General features: G+C 40.3%; 1 protein-coding gene across 1 annotated transcript in view; it reads right to left on the bottom strand.

Moving 5' to 3' along the window:
• PRKDC (protein kinase, DNA-activated, catalytic subunit) overlaps positions 1 to 25,072 on the bottom strand; it is a 4,917,417-nt gene that overhangs the window by 262,587 nt on the left and 4,629,758 nt on the right. The window contains exon 74 of the mRNA XM_044065724.1: positions 22,171 to 22,391. Within this exon, the coding sequence (XP_043921659.1) occupies positions 22,171 to 22,391 (221 nt within the window). The remainder of the gene's footprint in view (positions 1 to 22,170; positions 22,392 to 25,072) is intronic.

Genomic DNA, 25,072 nt, shown 5'->3' with positions numbered 1-25,072 from the left:
TCACAGTTCGAGTATATGATATAGACCCGTTTTGCACACACAAAATTTTGTACACTGCATACAGTATGCCAAACATACTGTGTGTTCTGAATTACATGTCGCAAACGCATTAAAACGGTATAGTTTCCCTTGGTCAGGGTGTCTAAAGTCAGCTGTACTGTCTATGTACAGACATATGGAACACTTTCCACACAGTATAGTTGTTTTTACTGTATGTTCTTTTATCTTATTTTTAGGATTACACACCTGCCTCTTTATTCATTTCATGTTCTTGAACAAAAAATTAGGTTTATGGTCAATGAACATATTTATATCCTTATCCGTGGTCAGAATATTCCAATGTTTTCTAACTATATCCATACAAGTAGCTACATCGCTGGAGTAATACAGGGGAACTTTCAACTTTATGTGTGTGTGTGTGTGTGTGTGTCTTTCGGCTTTCCCCGGTTAGGGGTCGCCACAGCGGAACTCTTTTCAACTTTATGTCATCTGGCTTTTTTCTACTTTGTATATTATAATCTTCTCTCCTAGAAAAATAAGGCTTGGTTGTACTATCTCTTAAACCTTTAATTTGGTCTATATTTTTAGAAATAGTATAAGGCTCATGACCTCTAATTTCTAACTGCTGTTGTGAAATTTGTACCCGATTCTGAAACTCACTCTTACAAACATTTAACCTAAAGGCTATAAACAGTTGGTTCTTTACCACATTCTTGAAAATGTAATAGGTATGCATACTATCCCTAGATAACAAATGATTCACATGGCATGATTTCCTATACAGTTTCATGAATAAACTGCCATTACCATCCACTTCAACATTCATATCTAAAAAATGAATTTTCTCATAAGAAATATTAGAGGTAAAATGCAAAAAAGTAGTTGTGCGGTTAATGTAGTTTAAAAACTCCTGAAACTTTTCCACTGTGCCATCCCATAAGAGAAACAGATCATCCACAAACCTACTGTACTTCACTATAACATACTATGCAATACCTATGAACAATGCACTTATTTTGGCACAGCTTGCTAAAGCAACTCTTTTACAATTATACGTTTAAACCACATTAATAAAGCAGCCTCATGTTAGACAGTGAGACTGCTTTCAATTATCAATAACTTGCCGCTGTTAACCATGCAAATTCAATCACCATAATCAGCTATTCTATTCAGTCTTAATCCCATGGTTGATTTAATACTCCTTATTAAACAAATCAAAACACACACACACAGATTGACATTTTACTACCAAAACTGAGATCAGGAATTGATAACAGTATTATTTTACATGTACTCTACCACAATAATTAACAACTGGATCAGTGACTTCTCAACTTGCAGTGGCATATATGTTATTAACTAGATACAGATCTTGGTATTTTGTTCCATTATCAACCTAATGTTCAAGCTGAAATTCTAATACAACATCCCATATGGCCCATTTTCTTACTATGAAGATCTGTTTCTGATCTCCAATAGACTGTTGCTCCATACTTTTAAATTCTGTAATTATACTATCACCTCTCTTATTCACGATTTGTAATTGGCTATCCATTTTCTAGTTATCATCTTCTTCTTTTGGCTGTTCCCATTAGGGATCACCACAGTGGATCATCTGTTTCCATTTCTTCCTGTCCTCTGCATCTTGCTCTGCCACACCAACCACCTGTATGTCCTCTCTCATCACATCCATAAACCTTATCTTAGGCCTTCCACTTTTTTCTGTTACCTGGTAGCTTCATCCTTAGCATCTTTTTCCCAATATACTCAGCATCCCTCCTCAGCACATGTCCAAACCAACGTAATCTTGCCTCTCTGGCTTTGTCTTCAAACCCTCCAACCTGGGCTGACCATCTAATATACTTATTCCTAATCCTGTCCACCCTCATCTCACCCAGTGCAAATCTTAACATCTTTAACTCTGCCACATCCAGCTCTAACTCCTGCCTTTTTGTCAGTGCCACTGTCTCCAACCCATATAACATAGCTGGTCTCACTACCCTCTTGTAGACCTTCACTTTCACTCTTACTGGTACTCGTCTGTCACAAATCACTCCTGACACACTTCTCCATGCACTCCACCCTGCCTGTACTCTCTTCTTCACCTCTCTTCCACACTCGCCATTACTCTGAACTGTTGATCCCAAGTATTTAAACTCATCCACCTTCGCCAACTCTACTCCCTGCATCCTCACCATTCCTCTGTCCTCCTCCTCATTCACACACATATATTCTGTCTTAGTCCTGCTGACCTTCATTCCTCTCCTCTCTAGAGCGTATCTCCACCTCTCCAGGGTCTCCTCAACCTGTTCCCTACTCTCACTATATATCACAATGTCATCTGCAAACATCATAGTCCATGGGGACTGCTGCCTGATCTCATCTGTCAACCTGTCCATCACCACTGCAAATAAGAAAGGGCACAGAGCTGATCCTTGATGTAATCCCACCTCCACCCTAAATACATCTGTCACTCCCACTGCAGATCTCACCGCTGTCACACTACTCTTGTACATATCCTGTACCACTCTTACATACTTCTCTGCCACTCCTGACTTCCTCATACATTACCACAACTCCTCTCTAGGCACCCTGTCATATGCTTTCTCCAAGTCCACAAAGACACAATGCAACTCCTTCTGACCTTCTCTGTACTTCTCCATCAACACTCTCAGAGCAAACATCTTGAGCTTTCTTATAAACTTAAATTTAAAAGATGCACATCTTCACATTCTCAGGTCCACATTTCAGAAGTGTCTAAAGGTTTTCAGTGTCTGAATCACATTATCAAGTTATCTGAATTATCCTTTGGTCTATTCACTGCTATAAGGGTATTTACAAAGTGCCTAGATCCTGTGATAGCCTATTGCAGACCACAAGGTGTAAACATTTTTCCTAATTTAGGTGACTTGCCTTTGCATAGTCCACCGAGACTCCTATCTGATCTCGTCTGTCAACCTGTCCATCACCATTGCAAATAAGAAAGGGCTCAGAACCGATCCTTGATGTAATCCTTTTCTAGTTATAGCTTTCTTAAATACTAGAAATACTAAAGAAAGAAATGCTTTCACGTCTTTAGTATGTTATTTTAAACCAAATTAAAACATGCCTATGAGGTTAAACTCGCTTCCAGCTATACAATTTAGCACATTATACAAGTCATTTTTGTACTGAAGCAACTCCTTATATTCCCAGAATATACGCTTTAAAGAACTTTCTTCTAAGCCCTAACATCCCCAGCATATACTCCTTGCCTGAGGGAACATTTCTGCAAATCTCATAGGAGTATGAAAATATTTGGGTAAACGCCTCCATGCAAAAATTCTAATGATTCTTGACTTAGTTACATGTCTAAGAGTAAAATATCTCCTTCCACTACTCGTCTGTAATATCTTTATTTAATCGGTTATGCCAGGCTATATTTAATTTCATACTGTTACGTCTTCTGAAATCTGATATTGCCTTACATGCTGTACTTATTTTTTCTGGTCTGTCATTTCTGTTCTAGGCTCAGTTACACAATCTATTATTTGTAGTTTAACAAATTTACTTCCTAACATCTGCACATCATTTTTTGTACTGTAACATCAGACATTTATATGCAAGTTGATCTGAGTTCAATAACCAGAGAATCTGTCCAGCTTCATCCCATGTTAATGCCTCATCTCCTTTCATCATCTGCTTCCCAAATCTCAATTTATTCTTTTTTCCTTCAAATGTCAGTCTCCCCTGTGTGTTCTGTTTTTCCAAATGCTCATAACATTTTTTACTGTGACTTTCTTATGACTATATATAGTATAATCTTTTGGTGTTATTGTATTTTTCAGGGCTTAACTTCCTTTAAAATACAACCTGGTTTATTACTTTTATGTATATAAGGCAGTACATAACTTTCATTATTTTAATTTCATAGATCTGCCCAAATGCCGACATGTAATCACCTCATCTTGTTGGGCACTGTGCCTGTCATGTGCTTCCATCTGGGCATATAGTCTGTATCATTAATCTAAACTGCTTGGCTTTGTAGCATGCCTCTAAAACTGGACCCCCCAAATGGAGCTGTTCCTTTGTCAGTGGTAGTTTTTCGCACTGTATGTTTTCACGTTTGTTATCTCACACAAACTCCTTACTTTCCTTTTTCATATTCTTCCATATCTGGTCTCTCACATGATGCTTACAAATCTGACTTAGTTTCATAGTTTCATAGTATAGTACTAGGCTATCTGCCCTGGGGCATTTGTAAGCCTAGCCATAGTGATGTGGCTTTTGCCACTCCATGAAATGGTAAAAAAATGTACAGAATAAAATTAGAATACTGTGCCTCTGTCTAGTAGTGACACAATGAAGGTCCCCTTATATAACAGATATAGTTTACTGTGCCCCTGTCTAGCAGTGACACAGATGTGACCCCTGGGGTAAACTTACGATCCCCCATCCACTCATCAAGATTTCTCTTGAAGAGAGTAAGTGAGGGGCTCTGCCTAATATGAACTGGGATCTTGTTCCAAAGCATGGGAAGCCTCTGGGTTATGAATCTATCCCTCCAGCATGTCCTATTCATACTTGTGCTGAGGTTTAAGTCTTTAGCTCTCATGGTCCTCATGGATTTGGATTTTTTGAGGTGGAGCATGTCCATCAGATCCTGACTGGACATAGCCTTGTACGTCAGGCAGAGATCACCTCTGAGCAGGCGGCATGCTACTGAATAGAGCTGAAATTTCTTTAGTCTGGCAGAATAAGACATATGTTGGAGACCCTTGATCCTCTTGGTGAGGTACTTTTGTGGTCTCTCCAGCTGCTGCAAATGCCGGGTGAGGTACATACCAAATGGGGCACTGTATTCAATCATGGGTCTGATGAGGGAGGGGTAAAGGGGTACAATGACATCCCTGGATCTGGATGTGAATCCCTTCATGATGAGGTGTGCAAGGTAGAATGTTTTTCCAGCCACTTTGGCAACGTGGGTGTCAAATGAGCGGTCGCTGTCGACTTGGGTCCCTAGGTCTCTTGATTACTTTTTCCGTACTCAGTGGGTTGCTGTCTATGTGATAATTTGTGGGTACTTTTTCCCAAAGGGGATGACTATACATTTTTTGGCATTTAGTTTAAGGCCATGACTCCGGCACCAGTTGTCCGTTTCTGTGAGGCCTTTTTGTAGGATGTATGTGTCCGCTGGTGTATCGACTATGGCGCCTAGTTTGCAGTCATCTGCGAACTTCGTCAGCCACAACCCTCCCACGTTTGCTTTAACATCTGAGAAATAAATGCCGAACAAGAGGGGTCCCAGGACAGATCCCTGTGGGACACCACTTGTGACTGGCTTTGAGTCTGACATTGCTCCAGCGATTTTAACTTTATGGGTTCTGTCCTTTAGCCAGTTTGCAACCCATCTAGTGACATAAGGGTTTATGTTTAAGCTGTTGAGCTTATCTATGATGCCTGAGTGGGGTATTGTGTCGAAGGCCTTAGCCAAGTCCAGGTAGGCTGTATGGACTGCTTTGCCCTCATCAATGGCTCTAGTGACTGTTTCGAAAAAGTCAACCATGTTCAAAAGGCAGGATCTGCCCTTTACAAAGCCGAACTGGGTGGGGTCATGTGTCTGTAGGTCCCCTATGTCTCTGTTTATGAGTTCCATAATGATTCTTTCCATAGCTTTGCAGACCAGGCTGGTTAAGCTTATGGGGCTGTAGTTCCCAGGGTCTGTAGAGGTACCCCCTTTGTGGAGTGGGACCACTGTTGCTGTACACCAGTGTTCAGGTACATATCCTGAAGTAAGGCTAAGGTTAAATAGCATTTTTATGTGTGGGTTTAGCTCCTCTTGGAGTTCACGTAACACGCAACCCGGGATACCGTCAGGTCCCATTGATGCTGTGTTTTTAGCTTTGTTTAGGGCGGTTCTCACATGGACATCTGAGATGACAGGGAGATTACATTCAGCTGGGATAAGTATTTCTTCTTTTGGGGGTGAGGGAGGGGAGAAATTTGCACTGAACCAGTCAGCCAGAATGTTGGCAATACCTGTGGGTTCAGTGTATTTTTTGTTGTTGTGGACTAACTCTGAGCATATCTGAGGGTTTCCGCCCAGGTTTCTAACACAGCTGAAGAAGGCTTTGTGGTTATCTTTAGTGTCCTTAGCGATTTTTCTCTCAAAGTTGGCCTTGGATGTTTTTATGAGAACACGTACTAATGTTGATCAGAGATGTCTTCCCTTCATGGGATTTTGCTCTGATGTGCAGTAGCTTCCTTCTTTTGTTATACAATTTGTTAATGGCTGAGGTCCACCAGACAGGACGCTTGCCTTTGGTGGAGAGGGACTTGGATTTATTTGGGATTGCATGATCCATGCATTCTTGGAGATGTCCATAGAAAGCATTTGTGAAGGATTCGGCATTGTGGGATGTTGTATCCACTGGCACAGTGGGCTTAAAGGATACCATCTCAGTCTTAAGAAGAGTGAAGTCTGCTTTTGAGAAGTTTTTCACTGTGGTCTTTTGTGCTGGGGGTGGAGGTGGGATATGTATATCCAGGGTGATTAGTTTGTGGTCAGATCTCACTAATGAGGGGTATACTAGGGGTATAATTTTTCTAATTTTTCTAATTTTAATGATTTGTTTTATATACTTGTGGTCACATGATTTTTGGACTACTGGTCATGTGACTTCAGTGACCTGTATTTAAACCATTTGGTTTTTAGATTTGTTTGTATTAGTATTGAGGAAGGATTTTATCCGAAAGCTTTGCTATTATAAAGTGTGTTTTTCTCAGTGGAGCATTTTGTCCCCATGTTTGTGATGATCAGGTCTAGTATATTATCTCCCCTAGTGGGACAGGTGACTAGTTGTTCCAGTGCATTTGAACTTATGAATTCCAGGAACCTTTGGGCTAGGGTATTAGGGCTAGAATAATGTACCCAATCTATGTTTGGGTAGTTGAAGTCTCCCAGTATGATGGTATTTTGTGATACATTCATATCCTCCAATGTCTTCAGGAAGGCTGAGTGGGGTTCCTGAGATTGGGAGGGTGGTCTGTAACATGCTACCAGTTGTATAGCAGTTTTGCCTATGGTTAGTTGCACCTGTATGGTCTCAGATGCTTCATGTGTTGCTACTAACCTGGAGGTGTGGGTGTCCTTGATGAATATGGACACTCCCCCTCCCTTTGTGGTTCGCCCGGGTTTTGGGGCCGAAAAGCATGATACGAGGTATAGCCTGGTAGCGCTGGGGTGCTCTCAGGAGCTTTGAACCAGGTTTCAGTTACTGCACAGACGTCGATGTTCTCCATGCTGAGGAGTGCATTGAGTGCCTGCATCTTGAGATTTAGACTTCTGGCGTTGAGCAGCATTACCCTTAGTTTTTTTCCATTTTGTTTTCTAAGGAGGTGGGTTTGTCTTTTGAGCCTTGCCTAAAAAAGGCACTATGGGGGTGGCAAGAGCCTTAGCCAATATCCGGAAGCCCAGTGGCGACAGGTGTAAGCCATCCCTTGCGAAGCAGCGTGGCTTGTCCAACATGTCATCCCAAGCAGACAGACATTGGATCCCCTTAGAATGACACCAGTACTTGAGCCAATTATTAAAGCTGTTCATCTTGTCTTTGTATTGTGGTATCATTCTTGGTGAGGGCAAGATGCTGCTCAGGGTCAGAGTCATACCAGCCTGGGCTACATAATCGGAGAGCTCCTCTAGGTCTCTTTTCATGTAGTCCAGGGAGGTACGTCTCAGGTCATTCAAGCCAGCATGGACAATGACGGAGTCATATTTGTACTTGCTTTGGAGTGACTTGAGTGCGTGTGTTATGTGGCAGATCCTAGCTCCCGATAGACAGCTCACAGTCACCCTCTCCTTGTTCAGCCTGGTCAGCGGGACATCAGTGTGTCTGACTTTAGAGTCACCTATTACTAGTGTATCAGGCATGGTGTTTGGCCTTAAGAGCTGTGATTGGTTGACACACTGATTTATTGAAGTATGTTGTTGCATGTGTTTTGTTTTGAGGTGGTGGATTTTTGGATGTCTGCTTTGGGAGCCTCTGTTGTTTTGGTAAGTTTTTCATTATAGCCTCTGAGTATGTCTTTGTGTTTTTATGTGTTTGGTTTGCAGTTGTGGTAGGTCTATGTGGGACTGGAATTGTTGTGTGTGTGGTTACCATCTCCTCCTGTCTGGTCATGCCAGCCCTGAGTTGAGAGAGTTCAGCCTCCAGTTTGGCTATATAGTTGTATCTCTCACATGTATTTGTGTTTGTTGGGAGGAGGAGAGGGTTGTCTGTGTACATGAGACAATTGTAGCATTGTCTCAAGATACCCAGATTGACCAGCTGAACTGGAGAGGACGCCAGTAATCTACCACTCGACATGCAAGAACAGTATAAGGGAGTGGTATACCTTTAAGGGAAGTGGGTATTCACAGGGGTGGCAGGTAGATGTAGTGCTTTACTTAGTATGAGAGTGCTTACTTAGTAGAGAAGTATTGAGAACAAGTGCTAGGCTTATAATATAGTGAGTAGTCTGATTATACTAAGAGTACAGCTTCCTTAAGGGAAAATTTGAAGAGCAGACCTGGCGGAGCCAGAAGAAGTTTAACCTTGTTTAACCGGCGCTGAGCTATGCGCACAACCGCGCAAAGCTGTGCAAACGCGGATTTTAAACAGTGAACTACAAAAGAGCTAGAAATGGTCCAAAACAACCAATTACTACAGCTTCTTGTTATACAAAGAACTATTGGAACCAAAAACATATTAACAGCTTGCATCTTATCAATGTCTACAAACAGTTTCCAAAGCCGTTTTATCTTTTCTCCCCACACTTCCTTAGCTGCTGGTATAACACTTTGCTGATCTACCTTGTGATTATATCTGCATCTTTAAAGTTCCTTTTCAGCGTCTGCTTGAGGTAACGTTTCAAAGCCTATTCTCATGCTGCGTGTGTGTGTGTGTGTGTGTGTGTGTGTGTGTGTGTGTGTGTGTGTGGGGGGGCATATCTCAATTACCCAGATTTTTCCCAGAGTTTTGCCTCATATTCAGTAAGGAGGAAACCTGCCTTCTCCTAAGGAGGCCATCAATCCAGTGACTGCAAATGCCTGGCCAAACAGAATTTCATCCTTAAAGACAGTGTCTAGAATATAGCAGGTGAGCCAGTTCAGTCTTTCGGCTTTTCCCGGTTAGGGGTCGCCACAGTGGATCAACAGTGAGACACTTCAGTACAAGTCTGAATTTCTCTGAATAGGACCCAAATCTTCAAAGCAGCCAAAGACCTGGACTATAAACCAGCTTGCGGCCATGTGCTGAGTATCTTGCTGCAATGTATGTATTACCCACGACACATACAGGGAAGTTTTTTCTGAAAACATCACTGAAGATGCTACTCAAACCATCCTCAGGTCCTCAGACTCCTCCTGCAATGCTGTGATCCACTGCCTAGCTGGATCATCTGCCCCTCTGTGGCATCACATTTTCAGATTAATGTGGTTTCTGCTATAATCATAAGGATTAGATCCTGTCCCTACCAGATACTCCATGTCACCTCCAGCACCATGCCTGGTTTGACACCCTCATAATCATCCAGTTCCCAGGATGACTTTCTTCTTCTCATCTGGCTGATGACATTCCCCAGCAATTCTCCTTTATGAAATTTCTCAATTCCTTCCTTAGTTTCCACTGGTAATACATCCTTAAGAGGTCCCACATCTACCAAGTTGTATAAACAATGCACTAGCTAATTATCATTAAAATATTCAGAGTAATAAGCAACCAATAATTCATTATACAAGACTTATGCAAAATAAAGTCTCACGTGTTTTGCAGACACACCATTAGCTAAATCATACAATTGTCAAACTAAAACAGGTGCTTTCCTTAAAGCAAAAATAGCACATCATAGAAGAAGTAATATCAATAATCTGTACTCTTGAGTCTGTCAACAACTGTTTACAATGCAATATAGCACTGGATAAGTCCTGAATGCAGCCATCAAAAACAACGCAAAATAATGATGTTGTCTGGAATGAGAAGAAAGCATTTCATAAACCTCAATTAAGTTCAGATAAACAGATCTTTACTGTTAGACAATCACAGCTGTATACGAAGCTATCATGAAGTTATTTTATACGTCATAAAAAGGTGGGTGGAGAAGCTCCAAGGTATGCTGTTCTCTGGTTGGTGGGATGGGGGACATTAACTGGAGGAGTCACTCCTAACACCTCAGGAGATGCAATGGGCAGCTGGACCAGAGTGGGCTTGTCCCAATGTTTCTCCACCTAAATCAGATGAGATATACACATTTTTATATATATATTTTTATATATATATATATATATATATATATATATATATATATATACACACACACACACATATATATATATAAATATATATATATTTATATATATATATATATATATATATATATAGATATACATATACAGATATATAGCTATGTATATACACACAAAGACCATAACCAGAGGTACTAATAATACAAAGTATCTATAAAAAAAAAAAAAAAAGAAAAGAAAAAACGTCCTATGCATGGGTACATTGCTATTTAAACATTACTGCTTGAGAAATAGATTCTGTTACTGTCCAGGTTCATAGGTAGGTACTAGGCTATCGGCCCATACAAGCCTAACCAAAAAGTTACCCTGGCTTTCGCCACCCAAGAAAATGATTTTCCTGTGCCCCTGTCGAGCAGAGCCACAGAGGTGATCCCTGGGGTGAATTTCCTATTTCCAATCCAATCATCAAGATTTTTCTTGAAGAGTGCTAATGAGGAGTTTTGTTTGATATAGATAGGTAGTTTGTTCCAGAGTATGGGAAGTTTCTGGGACAGGAATCTATCCCTCCAGCATATTCTGTTTATTGTGGTGACAAAGTTTAGGTCTCTAGAGCATGTAGCTCGGAGGGATTGGGATTTCTTTAAGTGGAGCATGTCCAACAGCTCTGGGTTTGACATAGCTTTGTATGTTAGGCAGAGATTGCCTCTGAGTAGGCGATATGCGATGGAGTAAAGCTAAAGTTTTTTGAGATGGTCTGCGTAGGGCATCTGTTTGAGGCCGGTAATCCTCTTTGTGAGGTATTTCTGCAGCCTTTCCAGTTGTTGTAGTTGTCTTGTGAGGTACATACCAAAAGGGGCGTTGTACTCTATAATGGGTCTAATGAGTGACGAGTGGAGGGGAACAATGACCTCTTTTTTCCTGGATGAGAAACTTTTTGTGATGAGGTGTGCCACGTAGAAGGATTTTCTGACTACTTTGACAATGTGATTATCAAAGGAGAGACTATTGTCCACCTGTGTCCCAAGGTCTCTTATCACACGTTCGGTGTTAAGTAGACTACCACCTATGTGGTAGCTCATGGGTACAGAGTTTTTACCAAAGGGGATGACTATGCACTTTTTGACATTGAGCTTGAGGCCATGGCTTTGACACCAGTCATCTTTCTCAGTGAGGCCCTTTTGTAGGATGTCCACATCGTTAGGAGTTTCAATTATGGCTCCTGGTTTGCAGTCATCTGCAAACTTTGTTAGCCAAAGACCTTCTGTGTTAGCCTGTACTTCAGAAAAGTAGATACCAAACAGGAGAGGACCCAGGACTGAACCCTGTGGTACTCCACTTGTCACTTGTCTGAAGTCGGATTTGGAGTCTGCTACTTTCACAGTGTGGGTTCTGTCAGTGAGTCAATTGGCAACCCATCTTGTGACATAGGGATTTATACCTAGTTTAGTGAGTTTATCTATAATTCCAGAGTGGGGGATGGTGTCAAAAGCCTTGGCGAGATCTAGATTGGCTGTGTGAACCACCTTACCCTCGTCTATGGCTTTGGTGACTGCTTCAAAGAAGTCAATCAGGTTTAGGAGGCATGGTCTGCCTTTTACAAACCATAACTGGGTGGGGTCCACAGTTTAGAGATTACCAATGTCTTTGTTTATGAGTTCCATGATAATACGTTCCATGGCCTTGCAGACCAGGCTTTTTAGGCTAATAAGGCAGTAGTTCCCAGGGTCCGTGGTGGCTACCCCTTTGTGGAGTGGGATAAGCATCGCTGTGCACCATTCAGTGGGCACAAAGCCTGAGGTGAGGCTATGACTGAACATGGTGCTTAGGTGGAATGCCAGTTCATTCTGTAGTTCATGTAGAATGCAACCTGGGATGTTGTCACGTCCCATGGATGCTGTGTTTTTGGCTTTGGAGAGCGTGTTTTTTACCTGTGCAGCCATGATTACAGGAACTTTGCATCCTTCTGGTATAGAGATGGGCGCTTTAGGGGGGTGGGGGCAAAGTTAGCACTGAACCTATCTACTAGGATGTTGGCAATATCAGTTGGTTCTGTATATTTAGTGCCATTGTGCTGTAACCCAGAGCAGATCTGAGTGTTGCCATTGAGATTCTTGACATAGCTATAGAATGCTTTGTGGTTGTTTTTAGAATCAGTGGCAATTTTGTTTTCATAACTAGCTTTGGAGAATTTTATGAGGGATCTCAGCTTCTTACTGAGGCTGACCAGGGAGTTCTTCCAGTCATGGGATTTTACTCTTTTTTTTCAGCAGTTTCTTCTGTTGTAGAGTTTGTTTATGGCAGGGGACCACCAGATTGTCTTCCTTTTTTTGGAGGATAGTATCTTGGTTCTGTTAGGGATAGCACGATCCATGCACTCGTGTAAGTGTTTATAAAGTGCATTTGTGTAGGATTCAGCAGTCATACCTCTATTGTGCGTCTGCATGGTGTGGTGAAGTTTGCCACTTCTGTCTTAAGAAGCCTGAAGTTGGCTTTGGAGAAATTTTTTATGGTGGTTTCCCTAATGGGGGCTGGGGGAGGGATGTGGATGTCTAGGCTGATTAGCTTGTGGTCGGCTCTGACCAACGAGGAATTGACCTCTGATGTGGAATGTTAGTAATAACCAGGTCTAGGATATTGCTGCCCCTGGTGGGGGTGTGGATAAGTTGATCCAAGGTGTTGGAAGTTATGAATTCCAGAAACCCTTGAGCAAGAGTTGGTACAGGAGTAGTTTTCCCAGTTAATGGTGGGGTAGTTGAAATCACCCATTAGTAGGGTGTTAGGTTGCACCCTAATATTTTCCAGTGTATCGAGAAATGAGGAGTGGGAATCCTGGGGCATGGTGGGGGATCTGTAGCAAGTTACAATTTGGATTGCGGTCTTGCCCAGAGTTAGTTGCACTTGGACAATCTCGGATGCATTATGCTGAGTAACTAGCCTGGAGGTGTGGATATCCATAATGAATATGGACATGCCTCCGCCTTTAGTGTTTTGGTCCAGGTTTTGGTCCAGGTTAAGTGGCCAAAAGTTGTGGTATGAATTATAGTCTGGTAATGCAGGGGTGCTCTCTGGAGCCTCGAACCAGGTCTCTGTCACTGCACAGATGTCAATGTTCTCCATTTTAAGGAGTGCCTCGAGTGAATGCATTTTGAGGTTTAGACTTTTATCATTGAGTAGCATTACCCTCAGATTTTGCTTGCTTGTACCTGTTACGGTGGTGAATTTGTCATTTGAACCTTGCCTAAAAAGGCACTATAGGGGTGGCAAGAGCCTCACCCAGTATCCAGAATCCCAAGGACGACAGGTGCAGGCCATCTCTGGCAAAGCATAGTGGTCTGTCGATCATGTCGTCCCAGGCAGACAGATACTGGATCCCCTTAGAATAACACCAGAAGCTTAGCCAACTGTTGAAGTCAATCATTTTGTCCTTGTACTGTGGTATCATTCTGGGTGATGGTAGGATGCTACTCAGGGCTAGGGACATACCTGCCTGGGCTACAAGATCGGAGAGCTCCCCCATGTCTCTCTTCATGTAGTCCAGGGAGGTACATCTCAGGTCATTCACACCAACATGGACAATGACAGAGTCATATCTGCACTTGTTGTGGAGTGACCAGAGTGCGTGCATTATGTGGCAGATCCTGGCACCTGACAAGCAGATGACAGTAACGTTCTCCTTGTTTAGCCTGGTGAGTGGAACATCAGTGTGTCTGACTATAGAGTCACCTATGACTAGAGTGTTGGGGACGTTGTTATGCCTTATGGGCTGTGGTTGAGTGGCACACTGAGTTTGTGGGGGCTATGTGTCACTTGGATTGTGTTGGGGGGGTGGAGGTTGCATGCGTTTCTGCTTTGGAGGTCTCTGTTGCTTGAGCAGATTTTTATTGACAGCCTCCACGAATGTAGGTGTGTGTTTTGTGTTGCTGTGTGCGTGTTTTGATGGTGTAGATTTTGAGGGATTATGTGATGAGTGTGGTGTGGTGAAAGTGTTTACCTTCTCCTCTTGACTGTCTAGTCCAGTCTCGAGTGAAGAGAGCTTTTCTTCCAGTTTGGCTATATAAGTGCATCTCTCACAGGTTGTAGTGTTGGGTGGTAGGCTACCAGGTTACCAAGGAGAACAAATGTATACAATTCTGTTGCACTTTTGGCCAAAAACTTCTTCAGATCCATCCAAATACATTTATATTTAGGGATTACTTTCTGTATCTGTAGAAGTTAATCATGCTAGTGCCCTCTTAAGTTCATTAAAAAGGAGTTATGGGACTAATTTGTAGAAATCTGTCTTGGAAACATCAGCCAGGGTCCAGGGAAATCAGAGAACAGTGGCTAAATCAATGAAACTCCAATAAGAACTTCATCTAGCTAGAAAACCCAATGGAGATAAACACAGGCACATTATAAAACATCTGGTATCCATTCAGCCATATGATGAGCCCCTAATTCTTAGTGGAAAGGCCATGAAAATATCTCAGCAAAACTATCTCTGCTTTTACAGGGGTGTGGCTTTGAGTTCGTTCCTATGATGGAATGCCCGGTCTGGAACTCGTATCTGGTCAGAAACCTACAAAAATGTATTAAAATACAACGGACCATTCAAGTATTTTAACAATTACTTAAAATGACAGAGAGTCAGATAAAAGGCTAGTCTTTTATCTTTAAACTACGTAAGGTGTCCAGTGTGGAATCCAGACATGGCAGAAACTCCAGTAAGCCAAAGAAATACCCAAGCTATGAGCACAGAGAAAGGATCATTTAAACTGTCTTGGAAGTGGACAAATGAAAAATTTCAGCCAACCTCGGAAATGTCAAAAGGAAGCAATAATAAATTTTAGCTATAAATGGAGTATGCATGAATCAGTGTAGGGAAGCCTCAAAGTTTCCACTTCCACAGGAGTGTGCCTTCATTCAGAAGGCCTACATCCATCAGCTCAGAGAAGAAAAATCCTTATGTGTAGCCCAGGTTAGGCATGAAAATAAAGGGGAACCCACAACATATCATAGTAAACAACTTCAGAAACAAACAAACCGAAATAAATACCATGAGGGGAACCCTAAATCCTTGTAATAACGGTGGAAAAGAATGAATTACTAATCTAGAACATCACAGTCGGTCTGCTAGTTGAGAGGAAATGGAAGAGTCAGTTGTGTAACACAATTCACAGACTACAACCCTCAGCCTAATAATCAAAGGGCAAACCTAAGAATACTGATCAATATAACACTGATGTCTTCCTTTAAGCAATGCCCCACTAACAGCGTACCAAAACATAAGGAAGTGAAATGTTTGAACACCAGCCCAAATTCATAATGGAAGAATTAAGCCATGGAAGATTCAGACAGTATGAAAGACCACCAGGCTTGACTGCAACAGACAGCTAAAACTCCCCTGTCAAATATGGCAGTCAGTATGTTCTTAAAGCAAAGCACGTCATGAAAGCAAAGCAAAATAAAATGTTTGGACAATAATGTGGTAATGCATTATTATACAAGTACAATCAACACAATATGAAGTATTCTTAAATGCTATTTTCATTCAGAAGCTATTTTTTTCTTTGCTTTTGTCTGTGTTTATTAATCCCATAACCTATATTTCCAGAATGACAGCAACTGGACCTGGCTATTTCCAGCAAAATATGATGTGAAGTACTAGATGTGACAGAAAAAAGAACAAAGAAAAATGTAATACAGCAAAAAACCTCATAGTCAAAAACATCAAGACCCTGGAAATCAGTCTTTAGTGAATACTACATTAAACTTTCTCTGAGGTAAGCCCATGGGAAATGACCAAATGATCCCTTAAGGGCATACAAGTGCTCCAACTTCTTGGTTTCTGAATGCCTATTGACTTTTTATTTTTAACAAGGCTTTACTGAAGCATTCCGGCCAAAAATACCGAAACCCACTAGCTGTAGACATAACTCATTTCCCCATTTTCATGGACTCATCAGTACAGTGAAAGTGTGTAGTTTGACAGCTTCCTGAAAACACTCCGCTTTAAACAATGCCTTATTGTCCACAACATTACAGTGGCTGCAATATTTTTCAAATAAGGAACAAAATAACAGAAAGGTATTTCACATGTAGAGAATCACAGGCAGAGACAACTTAGGCAGGATGACAAGAACATTGAGGAAAATTAACATAAGCTCTAGAAACGTTTCAAAATTTGAAGAATTTATCTATAAGATCTTGTATACAGGAAACTGAACTAAATCATCTGTCAAATACAGAAACATACAGCTGCTACTTTCTCTGCACGGCAACAGAAAAAACATCAATTCCTTGTAAGCCATACAAAAGTAAATACCTTCCAAAAGATAATGTTCCAGTTTGGAAGTACTCTTCCTGCAAGCTTAACCTTTGGGAAAGGCTAATGTGCAGTGTTAACTAAAATAGGAAGACTAATATTTCTGCACGTCACAATACAGGAATCTGACATTACACTACCTGTACATTGAGTTAGTAATCTGCACTCCCAAAATGGCACTAGAAACTCTGAGGCTGATATCCCCAAAAAGTGCAGACATGTTGTCTCATATACCACTTCACTGTCTAACGTGACAGAAGTGACTGCACTTCATAAAAATAAAAGACAGAACAAGTCCACAGGAAATGGATCTGCCTGCCTGATTTAAAAACTTACTGCTTTCTCTTCCAGTTCCTGTCAAGATTTTTTTTCCTCAATCACACTTTTCCCAAGCTATTGCAGATGCCTTGGAAAGCAATCATACTGACTGCTGGCATCACACAGTATATGATTAAAACACTGTCCTGATTGCTGAGATGGATGTGGCATCAAAAGACAATTTGTTTCTTTATGCTTAGGATACTTCAGCTTCTGCCTGAATCTCTAGTTCTTCATTTACTACCAGGCAGGTAACTGATCAAAACAGAGCTTCTCTTATGTATTTTGCAGGCATATGCAATTTTTTTTAACTACAGACATCTGACAAAGATGCTTGCCATAATTTATTTGCAAAGGGTTTTACTTTTATTCCAGCATCTAGAGTAGACCATGCGGACACCCTTATGAAATTTGAATTATACAAAAGAAACCTCAATTTGACACTACACTATGAAAGCCTACAAAAAAATGATACTCTTTAAAATGTGGGCTTTAAAAGAATAAGTGCTTATATCCCCAATCTCACCCCGTTGTAAATTTATTAAAGGCACTGTGTGAAAAAGAAATTAGGCAAATGTACTGCAAACAGCCCAAAAAAAAGATTTTACAACATGGCCCCAGATGAAGACAGACTAATGTACAACCTCAGGACTGATAAATCATTCAGGATGATGTAACCTGACAATGGAGAGTGGTTAACATGGCTACATATGACTATACAAGGAAAATGTCAATTTTGAAAGAAGGAGACCAATACGAGGTGTTATCACATAATAACATTTCCATGGCCTACAAGAGTATTTTTTTCAGGAACTGTTGAAAATTGGGATTATTACCTCCCAGTTATTTCAATAACTTGTGGCAGACCATCTAACGGTTCCTTCAGTTTTTGATAGCCTGAAGGTCCACTGCCAACAACCTGGACCCTCCATTCAGATCTACAGTTTTGGCACCTCATTCAAAGACCCCACCACCTAAATTTACTGATGGATCTCTTATGGGATAACTGGACATCAGCAGCTATATTTTGAAGAATTCATGTGAATTTTTGGAAAACACAAGAAACATTCCTTTTGCAATGGACAGGCTCTCAATAACAATCAAGATTAATCAAGGGGGGGGGGGGGCAGGACTACTTTACTGAAGTAATTTCTATTAATCAAAACCTGAACAACAACAGACTGTTGTATTCCTTTATGGGCATTGTTTTACACAATAACTTTGTATTCTTTGACAGGGAACATTATTGGCAGAGGAGTGAAGTATCAGTGGGTACAGCAAGTGCCCAGTTCTAAGCCAGTCTTGTGTTATACAGATGAGGAGTAATACTTTCCTTAAAGCTGATAGGTTTAAATTTTGTCAGGCTTAACTAAGTTGCCAGGGTGACATCTTGAGGGATTTCACCTAGTGGCTGGACACTTTCATAGATTTTTTAAAAATGCTACCACTACTGTTCCAGAGAAGAGGCTAATTACTTGGATGTTATGATCACCAAGATTATACAAAGTTTTACTCATATATTTATAAGAAACATATTCACAGTAACTCCCTGCTATATTTTTGTAGTCACCACACTTTCTGTCAAAAACAGGTGTCATTACAGGGCAAAAGAGCAGAATTTCTAAGCTCACCTCTGATTTTGCTGTTTTCAGAACAGAGTTAAACAGATTCCAGGAAATGTTACAAGATGGAATATCCACTGCATTTCATAGAAAATTACGCCCACAAAACTTTGGCTAAGAGGGGTGACATGTATGCAACTCTTATCCATCAGATGACAGGTATGACTTCCATAGCTGACACCCAGAGGTCAGCTTTAAGCCATTTGAGAGAGCCATATTTTTGAGCAACAGCTTAGGGTCTGAAATCATAAAGGGTGTTACATGGAAACAGTAGTGTAATTCTTCTCGATTGGAAATACCACAAGATGCAACAGGCAATACAAAAATAAATTAAAATTTAAAGAGAATTTTTGAGAGGGCTGATGGTTAGATAATCACTTCTACCAATAACTACACGGGGAAACACAAGTGTAGTAGGTGTAATCTGTGTAAGTACACATTACAAGGGCCAGGGTTATGAGGCACAAAAACCTTGATATGCAGTTGAATCTACTGACAGGTAATACAACACTGTGGTGGGGGTAATACATTTGACTTGCTACACGTCATGCATTTTATATACGTAAAATGGAGGAAAGCCTTAAGACAAGAATATGTCAACATACCGACTGCATAACAAAGGGCAACATGACAACCTTGCTTAATGCTCTAATGTTTGTTCCAACACAGGCATCTATTGGTTTTTTTATACTCGAACAGGTACAACCTTTCCCTGGAATTCTGTGAGTTACGCTGGCAACTTGGAAATGACTCACTGAGATCATCAGTAAGGTAAACGTATTAAGAATGAAATCTGCTACCCTTTAGAAGTTACGAGGTAAATGTGTTGCAATGTCATTTTATGGTGATTCACAACTAATTTTTTCATCTGTTAACTCTGGCAATATATAGTATTTTTATTGCATAGTGATTACAGGAAGGATCTGTTATCATTCGACTTCCTGGTCATGTTATGGGTTCCTTAAAGTTTAATTGTCTGGGACTGCTGACAGTTTATTTTCTGAAGAAGTCCGACACTTAGGATGAAAGTGCTCAACCATTTTACTTTTTACTGACTTGCTTCTGGATATTTTTACACAATGTGACTGTGTGTTTTTACGGTTTTATTGGATATTTGCTAATACTGGTGGATCTGCCGAGGTTTTCATTTGTTAGTCAATTTTTAAGACAGAGGAAGCATGTTTCATAGAAAATGTGAAGTAATGACAGTAAATGAAATGAATGGATGTACAGAACATCTTTGTTGACAGCTCCATGTTATCAAATCTCATCCTCCAATAATGCAATGAAATCCTTTACCAACCTGTGGAAGGAAGACGGAGACCCTGACGAAGTTAGAAAATCAGCTGATTTCAATGTGAGATGATAAAGTTTCAAAAGGGATATTGGAGGGCACTTAGTCAAGTCAAAATACTTTCTGGCAAGTAGACTTTTAACAATGATACTTCTGCACAGAATGTTTCAATGTGATGGCAAAAAGTAGGGACTTGTCTAGGTTGGCTATATTCTCAAGTGTCTTATGGATGAACTTATCAGGGTTCAATTTCCAGAGTAAGATGAGACCTCAATAGTAAAATTCTGAAACTACCTTCATCAGAGTTAATCTGATGCAAGGAATTTAGTAAAATAAGATCAAAGGGCAAACCAGCAATGATGATGACAGTTGAAAGAGAGGTGTAGTACTACTAAAGTTGTTTTGAAGAGTGTCATGATTTCTTAGATTACTATCTCAACAGTCAGAGCTTTCAATTCTTTGTTTTGTGAAGAATGACAACACCTTAGACCTACCCAACACTTTCTTTTCAGTTACCTGCAGGATTTTATTTGATAACAAGTACTTACAAAACACCCAACTTTGGGGGAGCATAATATACCATCACGTATGTGCATGCTGAGCACCTATCTTGTCTGGCCACTTTCTAACCACAGGATCATCTGCTCGCACATTCCTTAATTAAAACTTCATCATCTTTCGGCTTTTCCCATTTGGGGTCGCCACAGCGAATCATCTCTTTCCATTTCTTTCTATCCTCTGCATCTTGCTCTATTACACCAACCGCTTGCATGTCCTCTCTCACCACGTCCATAAACCTTATCTTAGGCCTTCCTCTTACCTGGCAGCTCCATCCTTAGCATCTTTTTCCCAATATACCCATCATCCCTCCTCAGCACATGTCCAAACCAACGCAATCTCATCTCTCTTGCTTTGTCTCCAAACTGTCCAACATGAGCTGACCCTCTAATATACTGATTCCTAATCCTATCCATCCTAGTCACACCGAGTGCAAATCTTAACATCTTTAACTCTGCCACATCCAGCTCTGACTCCTGCCTTTTTGTCAATGCCACTGCCTCCAACCCATATAACATAGCTGGTCTCACTACTATCTTGTAGACTTTTCCTTTCACTCTTACTGGTACCCGTCTGTCACAAATCACTCCTGAGACTCTTCTCCACCCATTCCACTTTGCCTGTACTCTCTTCTTCACCTCTCTTCCACATTCACCATTACTCTGAACTGTTGATCCCAAGTACTTAAACTCGTCTACCTTTACCAGCTCTACTCCCTGCATCCTCACCATTCCTCTACCCTCCCTCTCATTTACACACATATATTCTGTTTTAGCCCTGCTGACCTTCATTCCTCTGCTCTCTAGAGCATATCTCCACCTCTCCAGAGTCTCCTCAACCCGATTCCTACTCTCACTACAGATCACGTCATCTGCAAACATCATAGTCCATGGGGCCTCCTGTCTGATCTCATCTGTCAACCTGTCCATCACCACTGCAAATAAGAAAGGACTCAGAGCTGATCCTTGATGTAATCCCACCTCCACCTTAAACGGATCCGTCACTCCCACTGCAGTCCTCACCACTGTCACACTACCCTCGTACATATCCTGTACCACTCTTACATACTTCTCTGCCACTCCCGACTTCCTCATACAATACCACAACTCTTCTCTAGGCACCCTGTCATATGCTTTCTCCAAGTCTACAAAGACACAATGCAACTCCTTCTAACCTTATCTGTATTTCTCCAATAATACTCCCAGAGCAAACATTGCATCTGTAGTGCTCTTTCCTGGGATGAAACCATACTGCTGATCACTAATCATCACCTCCCTTCTTGACCTAGCTTCTACTACTCTCTCCCATAACATCAAGCTGTGACTGATCAATTTTATCCCTCTGTGTTACTGCAGCTCTGCACATCACCCTTATTCTTAAAGATAGGTTCCTTAATTAAAACTTAATTAGGAAAAAAAGGACAAAGCTTACTGCAAAAAAAAAATGAAAAGAAAAAAAAAGACACGCACAAAAAAGCACTATGCAAAAATGCTTCATAATGAGGAAAGTTATAGGTGAACAAAAACAGAAGTGAGGAAAACTCAGAATTAATGCCACTCCCTTATAAGGCCCCGATTTCTCTTATGCTTCTTCGTGGATATAATGATGGGAAGTAAAAAGGATTGGTCCCCTGATGTGAACTGACAAGCACTGTTTTGCCAGATAAGTGCTACTCACTAGCAGGATGTTGTACAGTTAAGCAATAAATGCCAAATAAAGATTCTGAAGATCAAGCTGTAAAGCTTTTATATCTATTACTATGCAACAAAAATGGAGAAATTCAAATTCCAGTTATAACACTGATTGTCTTTACCTTGTTGTCATTGGAATAACCTGGTATGTTTTCAGCTGCAGATTTCTTTGGCTGCACGCTACATCTTGTGAAAGAATGATGTTCATAACATCAAAAAGTTGCTCAATTCGCTGGTCTTGCCTCAAGTCTTCACCACCCTTTACGAGAAAAGGATGATCCTTTTCATCATTACCTCTGATAATCAGACGCTTTGGTCTTCTTATAGAAGCCATTACTTTTACCTAACAACAAAAAAAAGTTAATCAAACTTGTGTGTTGTCAGAACTCAAAACACGGGCATTCGATAAACTTAAAACTGGCACACACTTGTATCTCAAAGTCTAAAGATTGCTTACCTACTATCACACCACTGTTTGCCAATCAAACGCACTGCATTATCAAAATAAATTTAATAGTGCAATTACTGCAGTAACAGGATAAAATAAAAAGGAAAAGGAAATTCAGTCACATTTTCCTCCCAAGTATCATTTGATTATCAAAAAATGCACAAGTGATCTTAAATGTAGAATATAAGTGAAATGCCTTTAAGCCTCATTTTTTTTGTCTAACTTGCCTTGTAATGAAACTTTTTACCTATCTGTGAAGTTTCTTGTTTCTTGGTTTCTTGTGAAAATACTGTGATAGCGGAGTGTAATCTTTTTCTTATATTCAGAGAAAAAAAATGGGAGTTGTCATAATTTAACATGACAAAACTAGCCATCCTGGTTTTCTATGGTTCTGATTTTGCCCCAAGATTCTTTTTATATATCTACCAGTTTTTTTTTTTTTTCCAATAAGTACATAGTCTGCCCTCTTCAGTGCTTCACCTTCTCCATACCCATCATTTAGTATTACAATTTAATCTTCTGGTATGAATAATCCCCACTGCAGACAGAAAGGACTGACAATGAAATATCTGAATTTCAAGCACAGCTTAGCTTTTGAGAGAAAAAGATGTCCAGCACTGAAGAGACATGTGAAATGGTAAAAAAGTATCCAAAGGTCACGGATTGCAGAACTGAAAGAGAATTTGGCATACAACACAGTATGGTACAAAGCCACAGGGCTGAAATGATAAAGGCTAAACAACAATAGGTGCCAAAGCCTAAAGATGATGGAACTACAGCTCAGATTTCTTCCTCTCCTCTGCCAAAGTGGTACAGCAATTCTTATAAATCACTTGATCTACAAGTGGACACCGCCCAATAGCACAGGAACAAGGTTTGATTTCTCTTCTTTTACAATTTGACATATGTTTTCAGATTCTTTTACACTTGGGGGCAGGTAAACCCTTATACAGAAGTATCAGATGTCAAGTCTGTGCATCCACTAGTTCACTCCAACAAATGAGCGATAATGCATTTCAAACTGTATAGCTCATGACATGAGGAATTGAAAGCACAACTGCAAGTAGTCAAAACCTTTTCAGATGATATAAGAATGTCATTTGATCTTGATAAATGTGCAAAAGCAACTTTAAAGCAGGAAAGTTGCAGCACCAAGAGAACATCAGTTTGGGACAAGAATGTGATGCAAAAGAACTTGAGCAAGAGAGAGTGTATAAATATTTGCTAACTGATGGAGGATAAACAATAAAACATGAACTAATGCGAATAAAACTTAGTAAGGAATAGTTTAGAAGACTTAAATTATTCCTGAAAACAGTATTGACATCTAGGAACAAAATTCAAGCTATAAACCAATTTACTGTTCCTGTCTTAACTTACAGTTTTGGAATGATTGACTGGCCCCAAAACGTGCTGGGTAGATTAGACAGAAAAACAAGGATGATTCATGCTCATCAAATGATTTATAAAAATCAGTGCACACCAAGATTATATATTCCTCGTTCCGAAGGAGGTATGGGCCTCCTTGAAATTGATTACATGTACAGATCTGCAATTGTGGGACTGTATACATATCTGGTGACCTCATAAGACCCAAACATAGTGAAAGTTTTGAAACACGAGAATAAATCTAAGACTACTGCCCTTCTTAGTCTATTAGAAACATATTGGTGTCAAGCGGGAATGGAAATCAAGCCAGAAGTAGATAAAAATCAGGCAACTGAATGTGCCAAAAAAACAAAACATTGTGATGCATATGAGAAGGCAAGAAATGTGGAAAATGCATAAATATAGTTTCAAGTATAGAAAACTCCTGGAACAACCTCATGTTGATCAGGATCAAACACAGGGATGGTTTGGGACAGATGAATTCCAACCAAAAGATGAAAGGTTAATATTGGCATCCCAAGACAGTGGGCTGCGTACACATCGGTTTACAACGTTCATTGAACACGTGGGAGAAACAGACAAATGTAGGTTTTGTAAAACAGAACTGGAAACAGTCACACGCCTCATTGCTAGTTGTGATATACTAATGGCAGAAGGACCGCATACTGAAAGGCATAATAATGTGGCAAGACTGTCGGACTGGGGATTATGCAAACATTATAATATTGAAGTAGCTGAAAAACACTGGAAACATGAGCCACAAAGCATCATAGAAAATGTGGAAGTCTACATCATATGGAATCACCCATTACCCAGCAGTTCAAAAGACAGATGTGAAAAAATCAAACATAGTGGTCCATGAAAAGAAGACAAAAGTAGCACTGATCATTGAAATCGCTACACCTAGTGACTACAGTGTCTTGAGTAGAGAGAGAGACAAAGCCATAAAATATCAGGATTTATAGATAGAAACCAGAGCAATGTGCAACAAAGATACCCAGACAATTCCAATAGTAGTAGGAGCAATGGGTCTTATAAAAAAAGAATCTACAATCATATTTAGATATGCAACTCCATACGAATTACAGGAGTCATTACAGGGCACATTGTGGGTGCTGTGAAGAGCATTTCTGGCTGACATCAAAGATTGAAATAATATTAATTTTATGAACTTTAATCATACTTTA

Source organism: Protopterus annectens, chromosome 3.part0 (assembly GCF_019279795.1).
Source record: "Protopterus annectens isolate FY-2018-M chromosome 3.part0, PAN1.0, whole genome shotgun sequence".
Classification (NCBI taxonomy): Eukaryota; Metazoa; Chordata; order Ceratodontiformes; family Protopteridae; genus Protopterus; species Protopterus annectens.
Note: the sequence above shows the minus strand (reverse complement) of the source record. Positions and strands in the feature narration are given on the sequence as shown.